The following is a 24,250-nucleotide window of genomic DNA, read 5'->3' on the forward strand; positions in this document are numbered from 1 at the left end:
TGTATATCATGAATAAATAAAGTTCTTATTTTCAGTACTTTTCAGAAGTGACATTTCGTAGATTTTTATACTATCTGTAGTAAAATAATAAGTCTCAATGTATTAATTAATATTCTCACAAGCTATTCAGGCACAATGTTATCAACATAAACCCCAACAACCTCCATCAATAAATTTTACATGAGGCAGTGTTCTCAGGAGCGAGAAGGAATTTCTTCAATAGTAAATGGAGTCACCTGATACATAAAGCATCTGTTGCAAACACGAACTGGTTTCACATGGCCATAACGTGGTAAAGGAACTGAGTTTGAACTGCATCTTGCACAAAATACCTAAAATAATACAAAAAAATTAATTGCTTTGAAAAGAGCACAACAAGTTTATGCAGGCTGGAATAATAACTTCAGACATTGATCAATGGACAACAGACACTCAAAATTTTCATATAATTGATCCAGCATTTACTGGATACCATAAACTTTTTCTGAGAATTAAGTTTAACTATTCGTACTTTCAAAAAGAATGTATTTACCCTTACTATTAAAGCATAGGATTCATCCATTCATAGCATCCAAAACTTTAAACAACAAGCTATATGATGTACATGAATCACGAAACTTTATGTTGCTTAAGACTTCAGCATCATAGAGTACAAAACATCCATAGCAAATTACTCACATAATAAAACTGATTTCTGTTAAAAGGTATAAAATGAACATTGGGTTTAAAATGATATATGTTTTGATATAGTAATACTGGAACTTTGGCTAAACAACATATTCATAGGAATAAAAGGAATAGGAGAGACCTTAATGATAGAAGGATTGTAATCAGTACTAATGACATATTAAGCATAACATGAACAGTTAATTCCAAGAAACCCTGTGAGATGCCGCAACGGTAACTTTTGATAAAGTCATCCACTATATCCACATATGCATTACAATGCAAAAATTTCTGAGGGTTAAAATCATTCGCCTTGACTGGGAATCGAAACAAGATCCCGGTCTTAATATTATAATTAATTTTTTTACTCTGAAATTAATTTTTTAATAATTTTTATACTCTGAAATTGATGCATTGTAATGAACAGTTAACTTTTGTGTGTCTTTCACGAATAATTACTTTTTTAGCAAAGCAAATCCAAACAATTAATAGCAAAAATGTGATGCAAATATTTATATAAACAACCTTCAATTCTGTAATAATTAACCATCATTAGTATCAAATATATTTGGAAATTTTTTCGCAGAATTTTCATGAATTTTGAAATGAGTGAAAACAAGAATTATGTTCTCCCACCTTTCCACAGTTCCGGCAGTGGTGTCTACGGCGGACAACAGTAAAGACTGCCTCACAAGACATACACCTTGGAGCCAATTCATCTGGAACCCAAGGAGGAGGCAATTCAACAGTTCTATTTTCCATCCTCTCTCCTTCATCTAACCCATTCACTGACGATGATGGCATGGATGACAGGAGGGCCTCCTCTGCGCTTTCTACATGAATGCCATTGGGAGGTCTTGCTCTTGTATGATCTGCCATCAAAAAATGAGTACAGAATGTTTGATTACATTGACATTACATGACCCATGCGTGAATGCAGAGTTATTTCAAACTTCATAGATCCACCGCCACTGGAAACAACCCAGACATTTTTTTATTGGAGAGATTGTAGACCACCCAAGAGACTGTCAGAACTACACTGATCAGAATGGCACAGGGACGATAATTACTATGGACGTGATCAATTAACACGGCAAAAAAATAGATTTGGGAGCCAAAAAGTGTCCTACTGACAATCTTTGACGGCTGAAATTTTAGAGATTTCTACATCAACCAAATATTGGGAATTTACAAACAGTTAAATCAAGTTATATACTTATTAAGTTAATAGGAACACCTTTAATGACAAAAAAAGCCTACAATAACTATGCACTAGGAATCATGTCTGAACTTTTACCACAGAGAGCCAGAAAACTAACCATGAAATTATCTCACCTTATCAAATACGAAATTAAACCTTAAAAGGTGAAAAACATAATGTATAAAGAGTTTTCTTGCTCCTAGAAGAAAAAATATTCCACAGGCTCCTATTATTTAAAAGAAATGTAGTAACAGCAAACAAGAGCAGGTCATAGACCAGATTAAAAGCCCATAAAATATTATTTTGCCCTCTAAACCAATATAGAAAAATCTATTTATCTTGAATACTTTTTTCAACCTACATTCTTGTTCAAGGTATAAGTTAGGCATACATTTTTTGGGGAAAAAGGCAGTCTTAAAGTGGCATTTTATTAATATTTTAACCAAAGAAAATCCACTGTTAAATTAGTCCGCTCAGATACACTTTTAATGAAACATGAAAATTGAGGTCAGCTCAAAAATAAACACACATTACACTCATTTCTTGTTCAAAAAAATGCCTGGCAATGCTATGAAACATTGAATTAATAATCATTTATAGATAATAATCAGCAGTAAAAAATAACAGTCGTTATCGATTTTGATGTACTCATTATAAAACATACCATTTGATGATTCATTTTATTTTTAAATTTTCAGGCCAGCAGAAAACAAAAGTCTGAGCTGGTCTAGTGTACAACAAGTGTAGAGTAAAAATGGCCTTACATCGATCATGGAAAGATAAACAGTACAGTAGCATTTATTAAATAAGGCCTGCCTTTATAGCATGAAAAAAATACTGATAGCAACAAGCAGCTGAACTTCCAGTTCAATTCTTGACATTTGGTAATTTTGGAATAAATTATGAGTGCCTCTGTATGACACCCAAATACAGATTGGAATTTCAACAAAATATTAGCCACCCTTGGTTTTGGAATTAGGCCCCTAACCAGGGGAAACCAGTACACTCCCAAAGCATAAAGAATTGATCTGCCCAGTTTCATACTTTTGTACTGTACTTTACAACTTACTGCTGATGTAAAAATGAAACTTCTGTAGATGGTGCCTCCAGGCAAATAGTTCAGGGTATCAGTGTTACAGTAGCATACAAGTAAGTGGCAAGGAGAAGCAATGAGTTACCCATGGAGGCTAATTTAATATAAAGATGTAAAAGTCATGAACAATAATTCCATGATTGGAGGATGCAGATATTGGAGGCTTTTGAGATGTGGGTGTGGAGAAGGATTGAAACAGTGAAGTGGACAGAAAAGAAAACAAATGAAGAACTAAAAGGGATGGTGGGGGAAGAGACATGAGTGCACGGGGAAATCCAAAGGAGGAAGGAAAAGTAAACAGTCTTTGGTATCACTAGGTAGGGACAGGAAAGTTAGACGCAGAGCATTTTGATTAGTGATTTTATTGGAATACAGAAGACTGTGATAGAAGAGAGATTTTCAGGCAGGTGAGGTAGGTAGAGGCAAAAGGGTAGGCATGTTAGATAGAATGAAGGGAGGTAGAATTGATGAAGAATTGAAGAAGGGTGCATTAAAGGGTAGGGCATTTAGTTATGTCTCGTGGGGTGAAGCTTAGAAATGTAGCAGTAGTTTGTATGTGCCCTTCCCAAACCTACCTTAAAAGGTAGATTACCATAAAAAGTGTCACCAGCATACCTTCCATTGATTCACCAGTCAGTTCTTCAATGACACCATTGGAAACTGTCTCTCCTGAACTTGAGACTTCACCATTGAATTCTTGGTTCTCTTGACCTGGTTGACTCCTATTTTCTCCTGCGGGTGGCTCCTCTTCTTTTTTCTCCTCTTCTTGGGGCGAAATTGGACTTGAATTAACTGAGAACACACATTTGAGAATATTTCTGAGATCCCCTGCAAAGTTTGTCTGCAACTGGTCAGCGACTCCGGCCACGTAAACAAATAATCTGTGCACCAGGTCTTCACTTGATCTAAAGAAAATTAAAATTGAATAAAATTTAGAAAAAATATTGCATTATATAAAACAACAGAATGATCTTTAAAAAAGTAAATTTTATAAAATTTTAAATATTTGCTATACTTTTCTGACTAGTTTAATTTTTATTAATCTCCTTGATCTTAATGCACTATTTCTTTAGACCAAATGAAGAATTATATCATTTGGCAATGGACAAAAAATGCACTATTTAGATTTTAACATTAAGCACATATAATGTGCAGGTACATGCTATAGTGGAAGTAACTTCCACACAAAACAAAACCTTAAACATGAAAAAATAAAAGCAAAGTCATTTTTGAGTAAGACTTGCTAAGAAATTTACCTGAACTTAGCTCTAGCTTCATTCCGCTTGGCAATTTCAGCAGCTTGCATAGCAAGAGCAATTTCTTCATCATCTTGGCATTCGGAATTATATGAGGATGTGTCACTGCTGAATAACAAGATATTTAACTTAAATACATTTACCAATTTGATTTCCCTCTAATCTAAAGTAAGTACTAATTCTGCATCATTTATACTGCATACACTATGTCAATACAAGTTCAGTATACTGGTACATACAGTTGGGACATAAAAGAATGTTTTGCTTTTTAAAACATTTAATTAATGATATTAATGAAATAACCTAGTTTTGATTTAAAAATTAAGCATATATAATGTACAGTTACATGCATATATGATTAGTTTCTCAACCATGTGATGCTTTGCAAAGAGCAGAGCTATTCTCTATATTTCCTTATGTGATATAAGAGAACTCCTAATGTCACATTAACACACACTAAATTCTGACTTTCTGTGTATTGCATAACTGATGGTAAAATCATCAAAAAGCTGAGTTATTCTCTATATATCCTTATTTCATATGGGAGAACACAATATCACATTAACACTAAATTCTGACTTTATTTGAATTGCATAACTGATTGTAAAATCAGCATAAAGTTCCCTATTTTCAGAGGTCACATACAAAGAAACTAAAAAGAGAGAGCATATCAGAAGCATGTTCCTATGCTTGACTCCCAATTACATATACAAATCTCTTTTTGTATGGCTAGATATATAAATTATACAGAAGTCAATGCCCTATGCCTAGTGCTGCATATCTAATTTTGTGTAATTATTTAAAACAATCAATAATGCTTTGATACAAAAAGGAAGAGGCATTAAAGGTCTCCAAAGCTGACCCTGCCATACACAATAATGGCCATGATTCAATACTTGTCAACTACAGCTCTTTGCTATCTCAATTGCTGGAAATTGAGTTCGATAAGAAACCCCATTTGTTTGCTAAGAATATATCATGTAATTCGAGATGCACATACTGAATGAATGAATATATTTGAAATTTAATTGTTTCTCAAAGAAAGTTGTTGAATTTTGATATAAATACGTAATACATATTAAAAAAATGAAATTCAGAGGAACTTCTTTTTAATGTTTTCTAACCTTTTTTAAGTTCTGGTGACTCGACTACATTAATCATGGCTGCTGTGGCAAGGTTCAACTGATGAGGTAGAAATGGAAGGCTTTCAAACTTGATACTTCTGTAGAAATGCAGGCAGGCACTACTACTAAATCATTCATCGATTTCAAAACTAATTTCATTATACTCCAACATACAACATGTATTTTGCTAGATTTTAACTATTCAAATATGATTTATGATGGAGAGAGGTGGCAGTACATGAAAATTATCACGTTTGAAGTGGATTCGATAGTGAAAAGAGAAAAAGGTTTCAAATGCTGGCTTTCAAAGGGAAGATGAGGCAACTGTGGTGGAATTTGGAGTAAGAGGAGAAAGGAGCTAGGGGTCAGAAACGAGTGATTGACCATCAACTTAAGATAGACAGATGGACATATGAAGAAACATAACTCCATCTGTGTACATAGAACATGGATTTACAGTTCCTTGAAAAAGGTCAAGGCCAAATATGGTACAATATCTAACCTGATGAATTCTATACATATATATTTTAGTTACAATATTTCCATAACTTTAATAAAGATACCAAAATAGTATAAATTAAAAAAAGTGAAACTGACTCACCTATCAGTACTGGCTGTACTGTGGCAACTGGAGAAAGAGGAAGAGTAGCTTCCACCAAGCTCCTGAATGTGAGTAGGCAATGGTACAGCAAGACTTCTAGAACAAAAACAATGGACAAGAGTTGATTTAATGTAAGCATACATTATTAAAACTACTTGGCTTTACCCTGAAATTGATCAGGTTTTTGTCAACAAAACTCTCAGATCATAGCATTTCGCAAGCCACATTAATTCTTTGCGAAGAGGATACTGACATGTTTGTGAGTTAATAATCAATATTGCTAATGAAAGTTTCCTCTCAGCCACTGACAACAATAAAAAAATGTATGATGTAACAGCTGTCATCCGTTAGGATTTCATTGAAATAATAGTAGATACTTGTTCACTAAATGCATCAATCAAGCACTTAGAAAATGTTTATGCTCATTTATGTCTGGGATACATAGACAGTATATTAGAATTAATATATTGAGATGCATAGATAATATAAATGCAATTGCTTCATTCCCTACTGAATTTATGTGCCTTGATCAATCAAGTTCATCACTAATGAATATTTCAAAAATCTTGAACAAGTTAGAACTCCTTCACGTAACATTCTTTTAAGTTGAGAAGGAACCATCACTGAAAAAAGAGGATTTTTCATTGTGAAACTATACATTGAGTTTTACTTACATTGATGATACACGTCCATTTATATACCAATCATGAGGGAGAGGAGGAGTGGGTGAGAGAGGGGGGGGAGAAGGAGGCAAAAGAAAATGGAGTTGCGATTGGCGTTGATGGGGAGGGGGGGTAACTTGTGGGGACTGTGGTGCTATATATATATATAGGTCAAACGGGGAGGTCATTAAAAACACGGGCAGAGGAACATAAACGCTGTTTTAGAACTTGTGACCTCAAGCAATCACACTTCGCTAAACATCTATGGGAAGAAAACCATGGGAATGATTACAACCCGGAACTGTTACACAATAGTGAAAAAGGAATGAGGATGGACAAGTGGGAAGAGCTTGAAATCAGAAAGAATTTAAAAACGGGTCATTTGGTTAATGATTTATTGTTTGAATACCTCTCCCCAATCCTGGAAGTACCCCTTTCCCTCACAGATTGACCCGACAAAACCCCCCTACCCCACCCCACCCCACTCGAAACCAACCTAGCACCTGTCCTGACGCTTAACACCCTTCTCCCCCCTCCCCATCAACGCCAATCGCAACTCCATTTTCTTTCGCCTCCTCCTCTCCCCCCTCTCTCACCCACCCCTCCTCTCCCTCATGATTGGTATATAAGTGAACTGCGACTGATTTATTTTGTACCTGATGATGACGCTTGAGCGTTGAAACCGGTTGTATGCTAATAAAGGACAGTGGAAAGTTACTTTGTATTCTTAATTTTATTAAGGTAAAAAAACTTTATTTTACTACAAATGGAATTGAATTAAAATGACTTGGATTTCCTAAATTATACTCATCAGACCAGGATTTTTAAAGCTTTTTTATCATTTCTTTTAAGGAAAATAAGGGCATTAATTAGATGAATATACTCTAATGAATGATATATTATCATACCGATTAATGAGACATGAGAAGTTATATATATTTCAAATGGGGAATAAATTTGATTCCGTAATTGTATGCCAAGACATTCATTTCTATACAATTGTGTATGAAGAGTTGGTTAGTCTGATTTTACTCTCCCCTTTCTTTTCAATTAACCTTCTGAGTAGCAGTGATAATTTCCAAAATATGGCAAAATTGCACTTGCATAGAATTATTATCATTATTAAAATGTCCTCAAAATTTCCAGAGCAAGCAACATTTTATTTCACGTACTTCACCCACCATCAATCGATTTATATTTAGGTATAATTTAAATTGCAGTTATCAGTCAGATCAGTAAAAGTTACCATGTTGTTTATATCCTAATCATGTGAATACAATTGAAGAGGCCAAGAAATTCGGTAATTTTCCCCTCCTGTATCTGTGATAATACAACAGTGTGCACCTGAGGTTAATTTTTTAATAGTAGAAGGGAGCTGAATATCATGTATAAACAGGCAATAGATTTGTAAACATTGTAATTTTAAATCATTGAAAAAAACCAGGAAATAATGAATTTTTAAATTATTTGAAGCCCAAACACTCTAAACTCGCATCTTGAACAGCACAAGCTTATAAACTCAAATCAAACCTAAGCAGAAAAAAAAATTAGGTTCCCTAAGTTTGAAGGTGGTATTTGAATACATTAAATTATGAACTTATGGATAAACAAGGAATATTTTGTGATTATCAGCAATGGAAAATGCTCGAGATATGGTTAAGAAATTCATTGAATTGATATGTGAACAATTTAATCAACATCTATGAATATTTAACATGCTGGCAAAAGCCTTATAACATGCTACTCTATTACCACATATACGTTATTAACATTGATGCATTTAATTTTTAAAATATGCTAGAGATAAAAATAGAGAGACTCACTGGTATGAAAATTTGGTGCTATTATTGACACAATGAAGAGAATTTTTTGCACTGTGCCAAAATAATATTGGAAGAAGTAGCACAGGACATGAAAGGGACTGTAATCTAAACTAAGTTCAATGAGTTTTTATTTAAGCAATATATGGAACTGGATAATATTGTAAAGAGCGACAAGGTTCAACAAACTGAATTTTTAGAAACAGCGGGCGTGACACTTTATGGAGAGTGCCACAGATCTAACTCACTGTTGGGTTTTTCTGATCATCTACTGGAATGAGTTCCCCATGGCACACAAATGATATTTAAACTTAATGAGTTATATCATGAACTTAAAAGTTAACTGATAAAATACTATTTGTAACAAAATATTTTTCAGCAATTATATGAAAATGAGTCAATAAAACAGTAAATTCTACTCTTCTGCAGATTTAGATGTAATAGAATTTGATTTACCTAGCAAAATTATGAGTAATGACAAACATGTTCTTTTTCATTAACTCGCAAACCTTATCATCATCCACATGTCATCAACCACAAATTACACAAAATAATGGGTAAGATGGGATTACTGAGGTTGATTTAAAACAATTAAATGACAATTGACATTCATATTACAATTAAAAAATTTTACATGAATAAAAACTTAATTTTGGCATTGATTTTAATTTAAAATATCTTGTTTCTTAGTTACTTAATGAATACACCTACTAATGTAATAATTCAAATTAGCAAAACAATATATGCCAATTGACAACTATGTGATGTCAATATTTGTATACTTTCCATGCACCTATGATGAAACACAAACAAAGTTTTTTTTGGAATCCCAAAAATTATAATGGATTTAAGGAGAAAAGTTAACACAGCATCAAGAAGAAGATATATAATCTCTCCCAAAAACATCATAGTTGACCCTTCCTCTTATGCTGTGTTAGTCTACGTGAAAAGTATCAAAAGTGAAACAATATGATCACAAATTCTCACAATTATTTTGCTCAATGTACAGTAAATGCTTCACGGTGGCTATTGATTATACCTTTTGCCACTGAGAATTACACAGCAGGATGTTATAACTCCACATGCAGATTTCACATAATTTGTAGCGCCAAAATAATGATCTCATTATATTCCATAATTGTTATAATATGTAAAATATAAATATGTAGAGTATAAAGTTGTAGTTATCAAATGATACAGTGAGAAAAAAATCACTTAGTTTATTTTTAATACACTTTTTATTAAATGGAATGAACTTCCAATTGATTATTGAAACCAATGCCAATATTTATTTGCCCTAATCAAACAAAATTCATTTCCCAATTTATGCATGCTTACTTTACATCTTGTGGCTTCACAACCATTATTAGTTTTATGACTACCAAAATTTCTCAAAAGATTCGCTGAACCCAAGAACCTATTTACTTGCAAAAAGAAAACAATAGCAGTGAAATGATGAGTCCTTTGATATTTGCTTCCATGCTTATGTAACAAACAGAATTCGCCCACGATATGCAGGAACCCCATCTATATAAGCCATTACAAATTATTGTTTGTTGCAAAATTACACAAATTCAAAACTCAGGTTTCAATGCTTGAGCATTATCATCAGGTGAATGACAACCAATCACTTAATATTGGTGCTAAAATACTGAAACATAAGCAATGCTTTATCTATTCTTTTGGTTTTGTAAACAATAGCAAAAATTATAATTATCATATGAGACAGATAATGTCATTTTCCAATAAGATGATTTTAAATAAATGCAAATTACAAGTCCATAGTCATACACAGGGAAGAGTAATACGTTAATTTAATAGTATTTATACAACTTGCACAGCATTTGCCCAAATGTTATTTTTTTAAATAAAGAAGTGGGTGAATGGCTATAATTCATACAGAGAAACCAATAATTAATTATGGTTTGGTATACTTATAAGTATGGGTCGTGGTAGTCCAGGGGGTAGAGCGTTAGACTACTGACCGGAGGATCCCGGGTTCGATTCCCGGGCAAGGCACTCTGGGCACCTGCAGCTCCACCCAAGCTATGTGATTTTTCGGGTACCAGGTCTTCCTGGGAAACCATAACCGGCACAGGGAAAGGAACTGGCCCCCCTACCCTGATGTGAGAATTTTCACACACCGTATAGGGTGATCTCTACCATAGGGTACTGGGTGATCTCTACCATCACCGACCTTCGGGTTGATTACTATCTCTACCATCACCAACCGACCTTCGGGTTGATTACTGTGTTTATACTTTTTTTTTATACTTATAAGTGATAAATTTCTGATGGATCTTTCCAACTATCTATCCCACAATGCCTTCTCAAGTATATTATTCTTCCAATCCACGTATGTACTATCTACCTCCTATCTTGCCATCTAAAATACATAAAATTTTCTTCCTCCTTCCTAACATTCTACTACCTTTTACAGCCATTAAATTTCCATTAGTTCTCATTATCTATTCATTCATATTTTCTAACTGTTATGATTTTGCCCTGGCAGCCCTCTCTTTTCCCCTGCTATGCCAAGCAATTTGCCATTTCTCTTTCTTTTCATCCCAATAATTTTCTCCGTTCTTCACAAGATTTGCACCTCAGAAACTTCATATGTGCACAAATATTCTTTTCTCATAGACCATATTTCACAACCTAACAATGCTAGGTTCCCTATCAGATTTTTATCCAATCTTTCCTTTTTACCTTACATTAACACTTATTGCTCATTCCCTCCTCTTTTTAAAAGCTATTATTGTCAAGACAATTTTCTCTTAATACGCTCATTTCTATCTACAAATACAGCCCATGTATGCAAAATTTTCTAAATGCTCAAATATATGCCCTTTTACTTCAACGCTTGAATTAAAATTCCTACACGCATTTCTAGAAAATCTCATTAATTTCATTTTCTTAATCAATCTTTATGCTGAGCCTCTCACAATAATCCAGAAAGCCACTCTATAAGAATGCAATATCATTTCTCTCTGGGTAAAGAATGATCATCTGTAAATGTAAATGGAATGATAAATAATACATATTTCAATGAAATTAGTATCATAAAAACCTATTACTTTCATTGCTATCTTTGTTTGCTAGAATGTAATGTCCAAGGATTGTGTGAGGCATGAAAACTATTATTTTGCCAGTTTAAGCTCCTACCTGCCCAATGTCTCATAGAAATGTTGGTTCACACTAATTCGGTGCAGCGAGGGACCAGCTACACTTTTGAGAGGTGTGAAACCATTCCAAGCTATGTAAATGTTAAATTTTGAGTGCCAATGAAATGGACTTTGCTTTCCTCCCTCCCCTATTTTATGATGAGATAATGGCTAACTTAAGACTTTTGAAAGTACTACTACTTCATACTTACAAACAGCAAAATTATACCTGTCTAGGGGGGGGACAAGATGGAAAGAGATTTGAAAATAAATAAACCATATTTCTGTATCTAAGTCTGCCAGATTTATACAGTATACTACCTTGATCAAAAATTTCCCGGAATTTATTCAGAAAATTAAAAATATAAGTTTATTCATCTAAATCTATATTGTCCCCTTCAAAGTAATCCCCATCGACTGCAACACACTTATGCCAGCGCTTGATCCAATCCTCGAAACATTTTTTATATTCGGTTTTCGGTATGTCCATCAGTGCTTCCTGCGATTTTTCCATTACTTCCTCTCGGCTGCTAAAACGCGTTCCCCGTAATGGTTTTTTAACTCGATTGAACAGAAAGAAGTCACAGGGAGCCAAATCAGGTGAATTCGGTGGCTGTTGGATGGTATTTGTTGCATTTTTCGTCAAAAAATTACGAATAATGATAGCACTGTGCGACGGTGCGTTATCATGGTGCAAAATCCACGAGTTTTCTGCCCACATTTCTGGTCTCTTTCGGCGAATTGCTTCACGCAAACGTCTCATAACGCCCAAATAATACTCTTTGTTTACTGTCTGGCCTTCTGGCAAAAATTCATGATGCACTACACCGTTGTAATCCATGAAAACCGTCAGCATTGCCTTCTTTTTTGACTGAAAACGACGTGGTTTTTTTGGTCTCGGCTCATTTGGTGAACGCCATTCACTTGCCTGATGTCTGGATTGCGTGTCGTACTCATAAACCCACGTCTCGTCTCCAGTAATGATCCTTTTGATGAATGTGGGATAGGATTCAGCCTCGCAAATCATGTCTTTTGCGACGTCAACACGGTCTCTTTTTTGCATGAAATTGAGGTCTTTTGGAACCAACTTTGCTGCTACACGACGGAAACCCAAATCATTAACCACAATGTCTTGGGCGGATCCATAGGCAATGTTCAAGTCCTCCGCTATTTCTCTGATGGTTAATTTGCGGTTATTGACCAACATTTCTTTTACTTTATCAATTTTTTCACCGACTTTCGATGTCGATGGTCTGCCACTGCGTTCATCATCTTCGATTGACTCACGACCACTTCTGAACCGCTCGTGCCACTGGTAAACGACCGTTTTTTTTAGAGAATCGTTGCCGAAACACTTTTCCAACATTTCCAACGTCCGTGCGCCACTAAATCCGTTTTTTACGCAAAATTTAATACAAGTTCGTTGTTGCAAATTTAAATCCATTTCTGAAATTGTAAAAAATCGCCAACACACACAGACATAGATGTACTCTTGGCTACGTAACTTTTGCAAATGTCAAGTTATGACACTAAGATTTAAAGGGAATATCAACAACAGATGTACCAATTTAACAAAAAAAACAGAACTCAAATCGGAACGATGGGAGCGCCACACGGTGGTTATTCCGGGAACTTTTTGATCAAGGTAGTATGTACTACTCCAGCTGTAGTAGCCTTTACTACTATACATGGTACCCTGCAAGCCACCGTTAGGGTGAGTGGAATGGGTAAGTAAAACTGACAAAAAATACTATTTCCCTAAAGAGGTCGTATAATGTTATTCTGATCCCTTATCATTCATGGCAAAAATGAGACATTTTCAATCTATCTGTTCTACACGTAATTCTCTAATTTTATTTACATGATCTCTCCTATTGCAGTATGATGGGACTGGTGATACATTTTTAACATCATCGCTAAAGAGACGCCATTCCAATTTATGCAAGAGATTTTATCTGTAATTTAACCTTCCCTCCGTGAGTGTTTCCCAGCCTAGCTACTCCAATATTTTGGATACAATACAAAGTTTTTCATAACAACGTTTTACAAATCTAGCTTCTCTATGCTGCACATGATCTAGCAAATCAAAAAGTGATACGAAAATTGAACTTCTTCCTAACAATGAAAGTTAAAGATAGATGGACTCGCAAAGGATTTAAAATAATGACTGATGCTGTACAATCACAGCAATTTTCCTCTGAAATCTTTGGTTGCAAATGTTTGTCGGTGTCCCTGAACATAAGGTTAATTCTCTTTTTACACTGAAAATATTAGCTGTGTACACAAATTATTATCATAATATGGATCTTATGAAATTAATTATATAGTGTTACTAAATAATTGCGTGTTAATTTGAAAGTAACATACCTTACAGCATTTCCAGAGTTTCCTAGGGAAGAAATCATGGGTGATTCCGTCTTTTCAGGAATTCTAGGACTTCCTTTAACACCACGTGTCTTGCGCCCACTAAGAGATTTTTTCCTAAAAGATGCGGCAGCTCGACTCCAGGTCATTTCTGCAGATGGGCGTGGCCTATTTGAGTGGGCGGTTGACCCACTGCTTCCACTACACACAGAGCACTGACCCTCCCCCAACACTTGACCTCCAACCCATTTGACACTATCATCCACACCTGTAACACTAACCAAACCTATCCTTTTTTTACCCTTTTTACAATCATCCTCCCCCATTCCACTCCTTAAAACTTCACCATTAGACCTGCTGATAATTTCACAGGGAGCACTGGGATTTTCTGACGTCCTTGATGGGAATTCTTGGGCATTTGAGGACAGCAATGTTGAATCACATGAGCAAGGAATGATGGGAAGGGACCAGATGGGATGCTCATCTGGATAATGTGTTGAAGATGAGGGCAAGCATTCGCCCCCACTATTGTCTTCCTGGCTTGCTAATGGACCATCTGGTGAACGATCAGAAAGGCTAGCCGAATCACTGGCTGCCACCCCTGAGTCAGGAGGTGAATGAGGAGGCTGTCCTTCAGCACGTGCTATCACAGGGGCTTCTGATTCTGAGAGTGAGGGTGATGCAGATGGAGTTTGGGATGACGTGGTGGATTCTTGTGAGCAATTGTTTGAGTGGAGGAGGTTCGAAAGACTGGCTTGTACCGTGTGCATCGCATGGCGAGCTACCATATCCTCCTGTGCATCAGATTCGGGAAGGGAGTCAGGAGCATCCACAAGGCTATAATTGGAAGATGCAGCAACCAGAGCGTTCATGGAAACTTGATTTGCCATTCTGTAACCGGTCACTGCTTTGACTAAGGAATTGGAGGATGACGTGGATGCAGTCGCTGCTGCTGGAATATTGACGATTTGGGAGACCGAGTTATCACTCCCCTTACGACGACTGAAGCCTTCCTTTGGTGTCAAGTCCTCATCATCGTCACTCTTATCATTTTCCTCCTCCTCTTCTTCATCTTCCTCCCCAGATTCTCTCATGTTCGAGACTGGGGAATCCCAACCATCCATTTCTTCCTCATTGGCCCAAGCTTCTGTGGCATTAGTCACTGTGTCCTCTTCTTCCTCCACCACGTCCTTCCCCTCAGCAGGCATCACACCGGACGAAGAGTAGAAATCGGAGATGAACTGCTTGCAATTCGGATAATCATTGTAGAACTGTGTGATGAAGTCATCCATATCAGGGTATGGATCCAAGGCACCATTTTCATTCTGACCACCAGATTCTGCACCCACGGGATGGCTAAGGTAATCAGGAGGCTCTTCAGCTGAACACAGGAGTTTTTCCAGGGTGTACAGCTCTCGCTTGTTCAAAGTCCATAAGAGTTCCCTAATTTGGTGCAGCAAGTTCTGGAAAGGAAAAATTTTTAACATTCAATCTACATAGTTTTGATGGCAGAATATGAAAATTATTTTTTCTTTCGTCCCATGGGGTTCGTACCCTGAATGGTCTGAACATTTCAGACATTTCTCCAAAGGGACGGTCGATGCAGAGGGGACCATCAGCGAATATTAGCAGGCCACTAACTATAGCAAGTCGAGGAATTGTAAACATAAGTGCTGGGTCATAGTCATCTACCATATCCTGAGTCAGCAGCTTCATTTTCAGAGCCCTTGAGAGGAAGAAAGAAGTAATATGAAATTAATCATAGGATAAAAGTAATAGGTGAACACCACTATTATAACCGAACATTGCTATTTTTAATGGGGAAAATGATTACAGACAGAAAAGGTTGGGTTTCTGGAAATATCACTTATTTAATTAATCAAACATATAGTATTGTTACAACAAGAACATCATGAAATATCATTTACTTGAGAATCCTTATGCAGAGATAAAAATTCCCTCAGTCTCATTGAATCGGTCAATGGCAATCGAGGTGAGGAGGCAGATTTTGCTTATCCCAAGTTTTTTTTATTTATAGCGATTAGCTTCAAAGAGTTTTTACCTTAACATTGTTACTCTCGTTTCATTCACAAAGCACATGGCGTAATGCACACTTTTTTATGCAACAGGTTCTGCATTGAGTTTTTGCATGGCCATCTTACCCCGAGATGATGTGATTTATTTCTAATAAGTGCATTAATTTCCAACGCAAAATTTGCATTCTCTACTTTGCATTAAAACTGTATTTTATTTACACATTTTTCCACTTAATTTGGTATTTTAAATTAATTTCATGTTTCACATTCATTTTTACTTTCATATGTCTAGGAAATTGGTTGCAGAGTGTGCACAGTTGCAAAACCATGCACATAAAAATCTAACTTCATTCTGATTTCATTCAGAACATAATATTTGGCAGTTCACATAATTTAGAGATGCATTGTTTAAAAGAAGAAGAAATACAAATGTCCAACTGATTGACAAATTTTTGTTGAGGATTTACCCCATAGCCTTATAAAGATATAACTGACTTTTGCAATCCTTCTTTCATGTTGATTTATGTGAAGTAAACTTCCAAGAGCAAAACACCCAACATAATTGAGGCAGAATATTTCAATAATATTTGGAAAGCATGAAATACACTCAGACTTCAACATTTAATATTCAAATATAAGGAAGTGACAGTCTGCTTTGCCAAAAAATATATTTAAGTGAACAATTGACTTATTTCTACAAAACTCATTATGAATTCTTTATATACATAAAAAATAATTATAAAAATGCTATATACCCACCTTTGCAATGTTTCAGAAAAGAGCACAACAACTGCCTGTTGCAACTCGTATTCAGAAGCACTTTTAACAGGTACCATTGCACTAACATAACAAAGTTCAAATTCAGCAAAAAGTTTATCAAAGATCCGCAATGATTCACACAAATGCTCTCCACTTGGGGTTTCCACAACAGAGGCTAAGTCTGGAGGTGGTCTACCCTTGCTTCTAAAACACTGCTCCCTTAATTGATTCCTAATGTTTTGCAGAGATTTTGTTAATGCTTTTGCTAGAGGTCTCATAGAAGCACTTTCCGTCTCACGGTTCAATATACTAGATCCAGCAGCAAGGCACTATAAAAGGAAAAAAATGTAATTAACAGTGTATAGGAACATGAATTAGGGTATATAATGTTCACCGAACATAAACTCACTATTAAAATACTGAAATAAAATAGTAATAATTTTCCAGCATGATTTTATTTATAGATGTAATAAATGATGAACATGTACTGCAATGCACAAAGACTACAAATCAGATTTTGTTCAATACCTTTTCAATTCTTGATTTCACTCTTTATTTCTTTAGATATTAATGCATTTATGTGACAAAGATGTTTCCCAGATTTTTTTGTAAAATGAAGAAATATTTGTTTTATCAATTTAATAAATTTATCTATTGTTAAATATATTGGGAATACTGAAAGCCTCACTGAACTATCCCCATCCCATTTTGTACCCCACTGCCAGTCTTATTTCATGAATTAGTACCTTCCATATAAACTCCCTCTCTCCCTCCCCATAGACCATTCCGAATAAATACCTTTAAAAATGATAACTGATGTGCATAATTTATAATCGGTAATTTGACAATTACTTAAAAGCTGGGAGCAAGGAAATACTTTCCATAATTGGGGGGAAAAGCATGGTTTTATTTCACAATGATCACTTTTCTTGGTTTCTTGGTTTAATTTTAAGTTCAATATGAAGAACTTCCACCAAGTGATGCCAGAAACTGTTTTATTTATCAATATCGGATTGATTTTGAAACATCAGCTAAATCAGAGAAGGTTCTCCAGTCATGCTCTGAGTAAGTGGGGGCAGAAATAAGATCCCAGTGTGAAGTAATGGTGAAAGGTGAAGGAAAGGTAAGCGGTGAAGGAAAATCAGGGGTAGGTGTGACATGAGGCGAGGAGAACAAGAAAAAAATGACACATGCAATGGGTTTACCCTCATGCTAAGACTAATTATATGGACACACTGAGTCAGCACACACTTAAAATTGTCAAAGACAGAGTTCAAACCTGGACTTGGATGATTGCTAAGAGCTACTGAGGATAGCAGACCAAGAAAAACCAGAGGTACTAAATTATATCAATACTGTATAACCATTGACTGTATACTACCGATTATACTGTCTTTCATGAAATATTATATTTGAGCAATGCAATAATGGTAATGTACCTCAGCTCCAAACCATAGTTGGCCTGCAAGATTTTCTTGCATCACATCATCAGGGAACTTAACCCTGAAATCTCGATTTGCTCTTTCTCCAGGGATTATTTCATCCATTATTCGATTGCAAATGGTGAGAACCTAGAACGGAAAATGAGACAGGGATATCAACCTGCATTTCATAAAAGAAAACTTAGACAAGGTATGAATGAATGTGACCTAAATTTCAGGTAATTTTAAAGCACACAAACATTTTAAATTGCAAAGCATGAGTACCTAAATGTCAAAGTCATATATATATATACATATACATATACATATACATATACATATATATATATATATATATATATATATATATATACATATACATATATATATATACATATATATATATATATACATATACATATATATGTATATGTATATATAATTATATATAAATATGCTAATATGCCAACAGACATTTACAAATATAGATGAAATATTTTAACAGTGTACTAATGATAAATAAAAACCATCATTACCCTATCTTGGCAGAGCCTTAGGTGATTAACAAGCATGGTGCATCGTTCAGGATCTTTACGCCCATCAAAACTGTCCAGTTCTGATGCCACAAAAAGGAGTGCTTCATCCGCAAAGAAGAATTGAGCCAGTAGTGAGGGGTCATCTTTCTGTTAATGAAATAAAAATAAATTTGCTTAGCTATCGATGAAACAATGTGTATTTTTATCAAAAAAATCCAGTTATCATTGGTTTTAATTAAGATAGGGAGCTAGAATGTATATATATACATTTGTAAGGGTACTAATTCAGAGTATATAAAAGATAAGACAAAGATTTACATTTTTTGGCCATGTCAAGGTACACCCAAAAATTTGAATCCATTTTATTGTGTCTCTGGGTTCAACCCAAAAGTTACAAAATTTTCTCCTTTCTCCTGCCCACCTTTCACTGGCCACTTGATTGTTTCCCCCTCCATAGCTCCTTACTCCCATGTAAGCCATTGTATACATTCCTTCCATGACAATCCCATCACTCCAAAATGTACAGTAATAAATGATTCTATGTGATACAAAGAGGCATTTTAATTTTATTAAATAAAAGTGTCTTCACCAAGGGTTTTTGTATGCAACCCATACAATGACTACATAAAATACTATGCAATACTATCCTATATTATTAGATATAATATACTAATCAAATTAAAATTTTGAAAATCATAAATGTGGTCTCAATAAAATTAGATCCCTTAACATTACTATAATCCCAAATATGTTTTTGTATGGAATAACTTTTTCCCATAGCCGCACAGGAAATATGTGAGATAACATAAATCAGAGCCAACATATGTAAAATAATTTTTATTATGAACATTTATGCCAATTTCACTGATTTAATTTATTATTTAGTGACTATCATACAATTGTATAATTTTCATTCTAGAAGATATTGTCACAAAACGATTTATAAAATATGATCGCTCTTTTGAACTATATTTGCTTTTGTTCAACTATTGGAAATACATGGAAATACGTGATCAAAAATTTCCATTAGTTCAAAGACTATTACGTGTCGGTAGGGAAATTTTAACACTTTATAGTGTTCTATCATACTTCCGTGACAGGGTTCGCGTGTGTTGTTAGTCGCATAACAAGTTTCATTCCCCTCCTCCTAAAACCCTATCACCTTGACTACGGCCACTTACTTACCCGCCTTTAGCGATTATGATGAAAAGTAGATAAACACCTTCTAAAGGAAGGTCGGCAGAGCCTTTATGAAATACGAAATAATCAACGTCGAAGAAACCCATCACAGACCGGGGAAAAACGCAATTCAGTGCGGAGAAACTCTTCATGAACCAATGCGGAGTTGAAAGCGGGTGGATAATTATTTCCGATTACGTAAAATATTTCATATTTCCCTCAACATTTTATTGGTCGGTACCAAAATAATCCCACTATGCTGGCCGGCAACGATAGATCTAATTTCAATCTGCACAGGAAAAATAGCCATGAATCCTGGTTATAATGATAATTCACGTACTCTTTCCCATCAGCATTCAATAATAATGCGTACTAAATGACGCCACTTAAATAATGAAACGCAGGGCACCATTAAAACGTGCCGTGGCCAGGTGCGGATCGTTGTTATTAAGCATGCGCCATAAATAAATGCGAAATAATTAAGGCGGACGAAAAACCTCCAGTGAAATTGAACGTGCCATTATTGTTACTTTCAGAATGCTCTTAATAGGAAAGAGTGGAAGGAGACCGCAAAAAGATTTCGGAAATTTCGTAAATGACTGTTGCAATCAGTGCAAAAACAGGTTTGGCGGAAGTCATGGAATTTTTTCCGGGAGAAAGTAATGAAATGAATGCTGAAAATTTGTATGCAGTATATCTTATCTGCTTATCAGCAATTGGCTATTGTTGTACATATATGTGTTTTAAAAAGAAGTTGCCGTTTTTAATATGATAACTACACGAATAGAATGAAGTTTAAGCATCAGAGAATTATACTCGTGGCTTGGGTAGTTGCCTGACTATTAATGTTGTATTCCTAAAAAATGTTTCGTTTTTCGAGAACAGCCGTTTTAATTTATGACGCGTTCTTACTTATTGTGAGCAGTTTTCCAGTAAAAACGGTGTTTGGAGGAGTCGCATCACATTTTCCCAGTATTTGTGGAAACATCACTGTGAATCGTCGTTGGGAATCACTGCCGTGGACGACGACGCTAATGTTGTACAAACAAGGCGGAGCGAAATTCGCGTTAACCTAAAATCATATCCAGGCATACATTCGGTTTAAAATCTCCGAAATAAGCTTAACAAGGCGGGATTTAATAAAGAGGCACCTTTTTACCATCAAACTAAATGCGCACGCTGAGATAAAAAACTCACAAGGGTCGGAAGCTAAGAAAAACACAAGGCTCTTTCTCGTCGTGACGCAACGTCGAGTTTTCACTTTCACTTCCTTCATCTTCCAGAGGGTCATCGCTTACGCTCAAATTAAGACAATAAGGTCAGCAGCCGAGGAACGTTAGTCACAATGAATCATGTTTCTGACTCCGATCCTCGGATGGTGTTAAATTAATGCAAGAGTGCGACGGATAAACAATGATCACGAGAGGAACGTTCTGAAATCTATCGCGAAAAACATACATTTTTCTTAACAATACCATAAAATTTGGTATGAATTTTTCCAAAAATCACATTAAACAGGAGAGGAGGGCGGGTGGAAACCCAACGGGTTGAGGTTTATTAGGTATTTTATCCAAGGTTCGTCCCGTCCTAGAAAGTGATGCTCACTCAGTTGTCCAGCTTGATTATAAATTAAAAATATACAATATTTTCTTGTTAACTCCTGAACTCTGGGTCCGCTGACCGACTGATCCCTTTCCCTAGAAGAGTAAGCAAAAATGCATCAAAACCAAGTCAACGGGAGAGGCTGATACACCACCAACGACCAACGGAGTACAAATCAAATTCTAAGAAACTTCGAGGGATGCCGCAACAGTAACTTTAAGGGAGTCATCCGCTAATATACATATTTTTTAAAACTAGAAATCAGTCGCAACTAATGAATTAAATGATATCTGATTGGTGCAACGTACGTCACAAAGATGACATCTTGACAACATCTCAACGAAATAACATGTTATGCACGTCTCGTGTATATTGCCAAACGAATCAAAGACGTTCGAAGAGTTAAAACGTTTCCGGGTAGCCAGCAATGCGCCGATGCATTGTCGATTCTGCACTAGAAGTTAGGGCGTGACTGCGGATGACTTCACTCATTGGTAGTTAATGTCCGAGAAGTGAAACAATGACGATCACAGAATGAGAAAAATACACCAAGGATGCCCAACATTTTAAATTTCAAGAAAAAAAGCAGCTGCTTCGGCGAACATGAGTTTCGGGACTCGAGGTTTCATCACCGCTGTCAAAACCTCCCGACTTTAATGCATGGCGACTTCACATAATTTCCCGAGATGGGGGAATAAGGGTGGTGCAAGAGGGAGCTAAACTACGTGGAAGCGGTTTCGTGCAGTAATCCCACATCAAGCAGTCGAGAGTGTTCTGCTAACGTGGAGAGGACGGGGGTGAGCAACCAAAGTGGCTTGCCCTATTTTTCCACGTCATTAACTAGACGAAAAGGGTGGGGGGAGGGGGGGGAAGGCATTAGACCATTGGGGTAGTCCCGACCCAGAGTGGCTTCGAGGAAAAATGGGGTGTGGCGCCAGCCTCATCGAAAACATCAGTCGATTGGCTGTTGCCGTCAAAACAGCGTAGGGAAGAAGAAAAGTTTCGTTTGGATTGGACGTCCTCTATGCCACTCATAGACCCCACCCATAACTATGATTCTCACAACTACATTCGATAGCTATACTGATGCGCATAATGTATTACGCATTACTTAGATAACATCACTCTTGGCGCAAGCAGACTTAGGCGTTCATCGAATGAAGTGTTTCCTCGACAGTAAGAACAAATCCGAAATCCTTGAGCACAAGGTTCCACTGATTCTTTCACCATTTTTGCTACCGCAATAATAATTGTAAATATCAAAGGTTGGCACGTCAAAATAAACACCATTCAATCATTCCAGGCTATTTGTTATTTCATTCTTGAAAAGCTGATACCAATCAAAGAACGTTAGATGCTGAATTTCATCCAGTGATTTACAACGTAAACGATTAGTAGACTAACAAGAAAACGAAAATATGCAAAACGAAATAAATGAATACTTTGAAAAACATATCTTGATCAACTTTTCACTAGCTACCGAAGAATCTTTTAGTTTCTTCTAGTAAATTAAGTATCGCAAAACACTAGAGGGATGTAAGTTGTTAAACTTATGAAAAGTTTGAGCAAAAGAATAGAAGCGTGAAAACCACAGATTAACTTATTAATTAATCAACCTGTTGTGTTACGTATGCAGGTAATACCAGGAAAGCGGGAAATCATTAACACATTTTTAATGATAGCAACTCTGCAATGCTGGACATGTCCTCTCCTCCAGGAATTAATTTTTGTGCGTTAAACTTTGGCAACAAATTAAGAACATGAGGGGGGGGGGCAGAATTCCTCGATAGGTTAATAAACAAAGAGAGTCCATTGATTATGGTAGATGACTCGCAAGGACAAAGTACATAGAGTAAGCGTTCAAAAAATACGAAGGAGTGGAAGAAATAAAATCGAAACACGTTACGATTGTGGGATGCCACCAGACAAAGAAGTCTTAAGACGCGAGGCCAGTGAGGCGGCAGAGAAAAACGGAGTGTCCGCGCAGGGCTTCCAACTATGCAAATATAAAGCGTGTTTGTACTTTTCTTTCCAAGCGGTGGAGCGGATGGAAGTTGAGGAAAATCAACATGGAACCCTCAAAACGCTGAGAAGTTGTTCGGTTGAAGATAGAGGGACGACTCTCGCATAAGCCACCAGATAATACAAAGGCGGTTGCGTAATAGGAAACTTCCGGTTCATCGGTTTTAAAACAATGAATATGATGTTTAACAATAGGAATTAAATTGCTGTTTGGTTCACAAATTCACAAAATAATAATTCGTGGAAAGTAATTATGTCATTTATTGTGCAAATACATTTAAGAGTTTCTTACATAATTTATAAAAAAACCGCTTCTGCGGCAATCTTCAATTAGCTGGCTCGATCACAATGAGCTGCAGTGTAAACTTGCTGTGTCTCTACATCTTATTTGAGCAATTTTCATGGGAACCATACCAATAAATATCATGCACAACGTCACCCGAAAAAAATTGAGACCCTTAGGAAAAAATTAAACGAAACAAGGTGAATAGTTTCTTGAAGAACGCCTTTGGTGAAAGGGTTGCGAGGACACGGCTGTTGAAACGCGCTCAAAATGGATTAGAATTGGGAAAGCCGCATTTAAAAAAAAACAGCTGTTTACAAAATACAGGGTGTGGCGCTTAAATCCGGACAAATTTCAATTTGAATTTCTCGCCGTATCGTAGTTCCACTGGAGGTCGCGATTGGCGTTTTTGATAGGTTTAGGCATCTAGTAAAGAGTCAAACTCAAAATGGCCGATATGT

At 36.0% G+C, this 24,250-nt stretch overlaps 1 protein-coding gene across 2 annotated transcripts in view; it reads right to left on the reverse strand.

Moving 5' to 3' along the window:
* LOC139687978 (lateral signaling target protein 2 homolog) overlaps window positions 1-24,250 on the reverse strand; it is a 70,779-nt gene continuing 46,529 nt past the window's right edge. The window contains exons 2-11 of one of the 2 annotated variants that reach the window (XM_071585362.1): window positions 18,704-18,850; window positions 18,186-18,317; window positions 16,747-17,075; window positions 15,506-15,677; window positions 13,955-15,414; window positions 5,942-6,037; window positions 4,217-4,321; window positions 3,576-3,865; window positions 1,303-1,538; window positions 1-332 (exon numbers count right to left, since the gene is read on the reverse strand). In XM_071585362.1, coding sequence (XP_071441463.1) covers window positions 195-332; window positions 1,303-1,538; window positions 3,576-3,865; window positions 4,217-4,321; window positions 5,942-6,037; window positions 13,955-15,414; window positions 15,506-15,677; window positions 16,747-17,075; window positions 18,186-18,317; window positions 18,704-18,850 — 3,105 coding nt within the window. In that variant the 3' untranslated portion in view covers window positions 1-194. Of the gene's footprint in view, window positions 333-1,302; window positions 1,539-3,575; window positions 3,866-4,216; window positions 4,325-5,941; window positions 6,038-13,954; window positions 15,415-15,505; window positions 15,678-16,746; window positions 17,076-18,185; window positions 18,318-18,703; window positions 18,851-24,250 lie in introns of both variants that reach the window. The other variant, XM_071585361.1, reaches the window with a different exon arrangement.

Source organism: Hetaerina americana, unplaced genomic scaffold (genome assembly GCF_022747635.1).
Source record: "Hetaerina americana unplaced genomic scaffold, ioHetAmer1.1.p SCAF_2, whole genome shotgun sequence".
Lineage (NCBI taxonomy): Eukaryota > Metazoa > Arthropoda > Insecta > Odonata > Calopterygidae > Hetaerina > Hetaerina americana.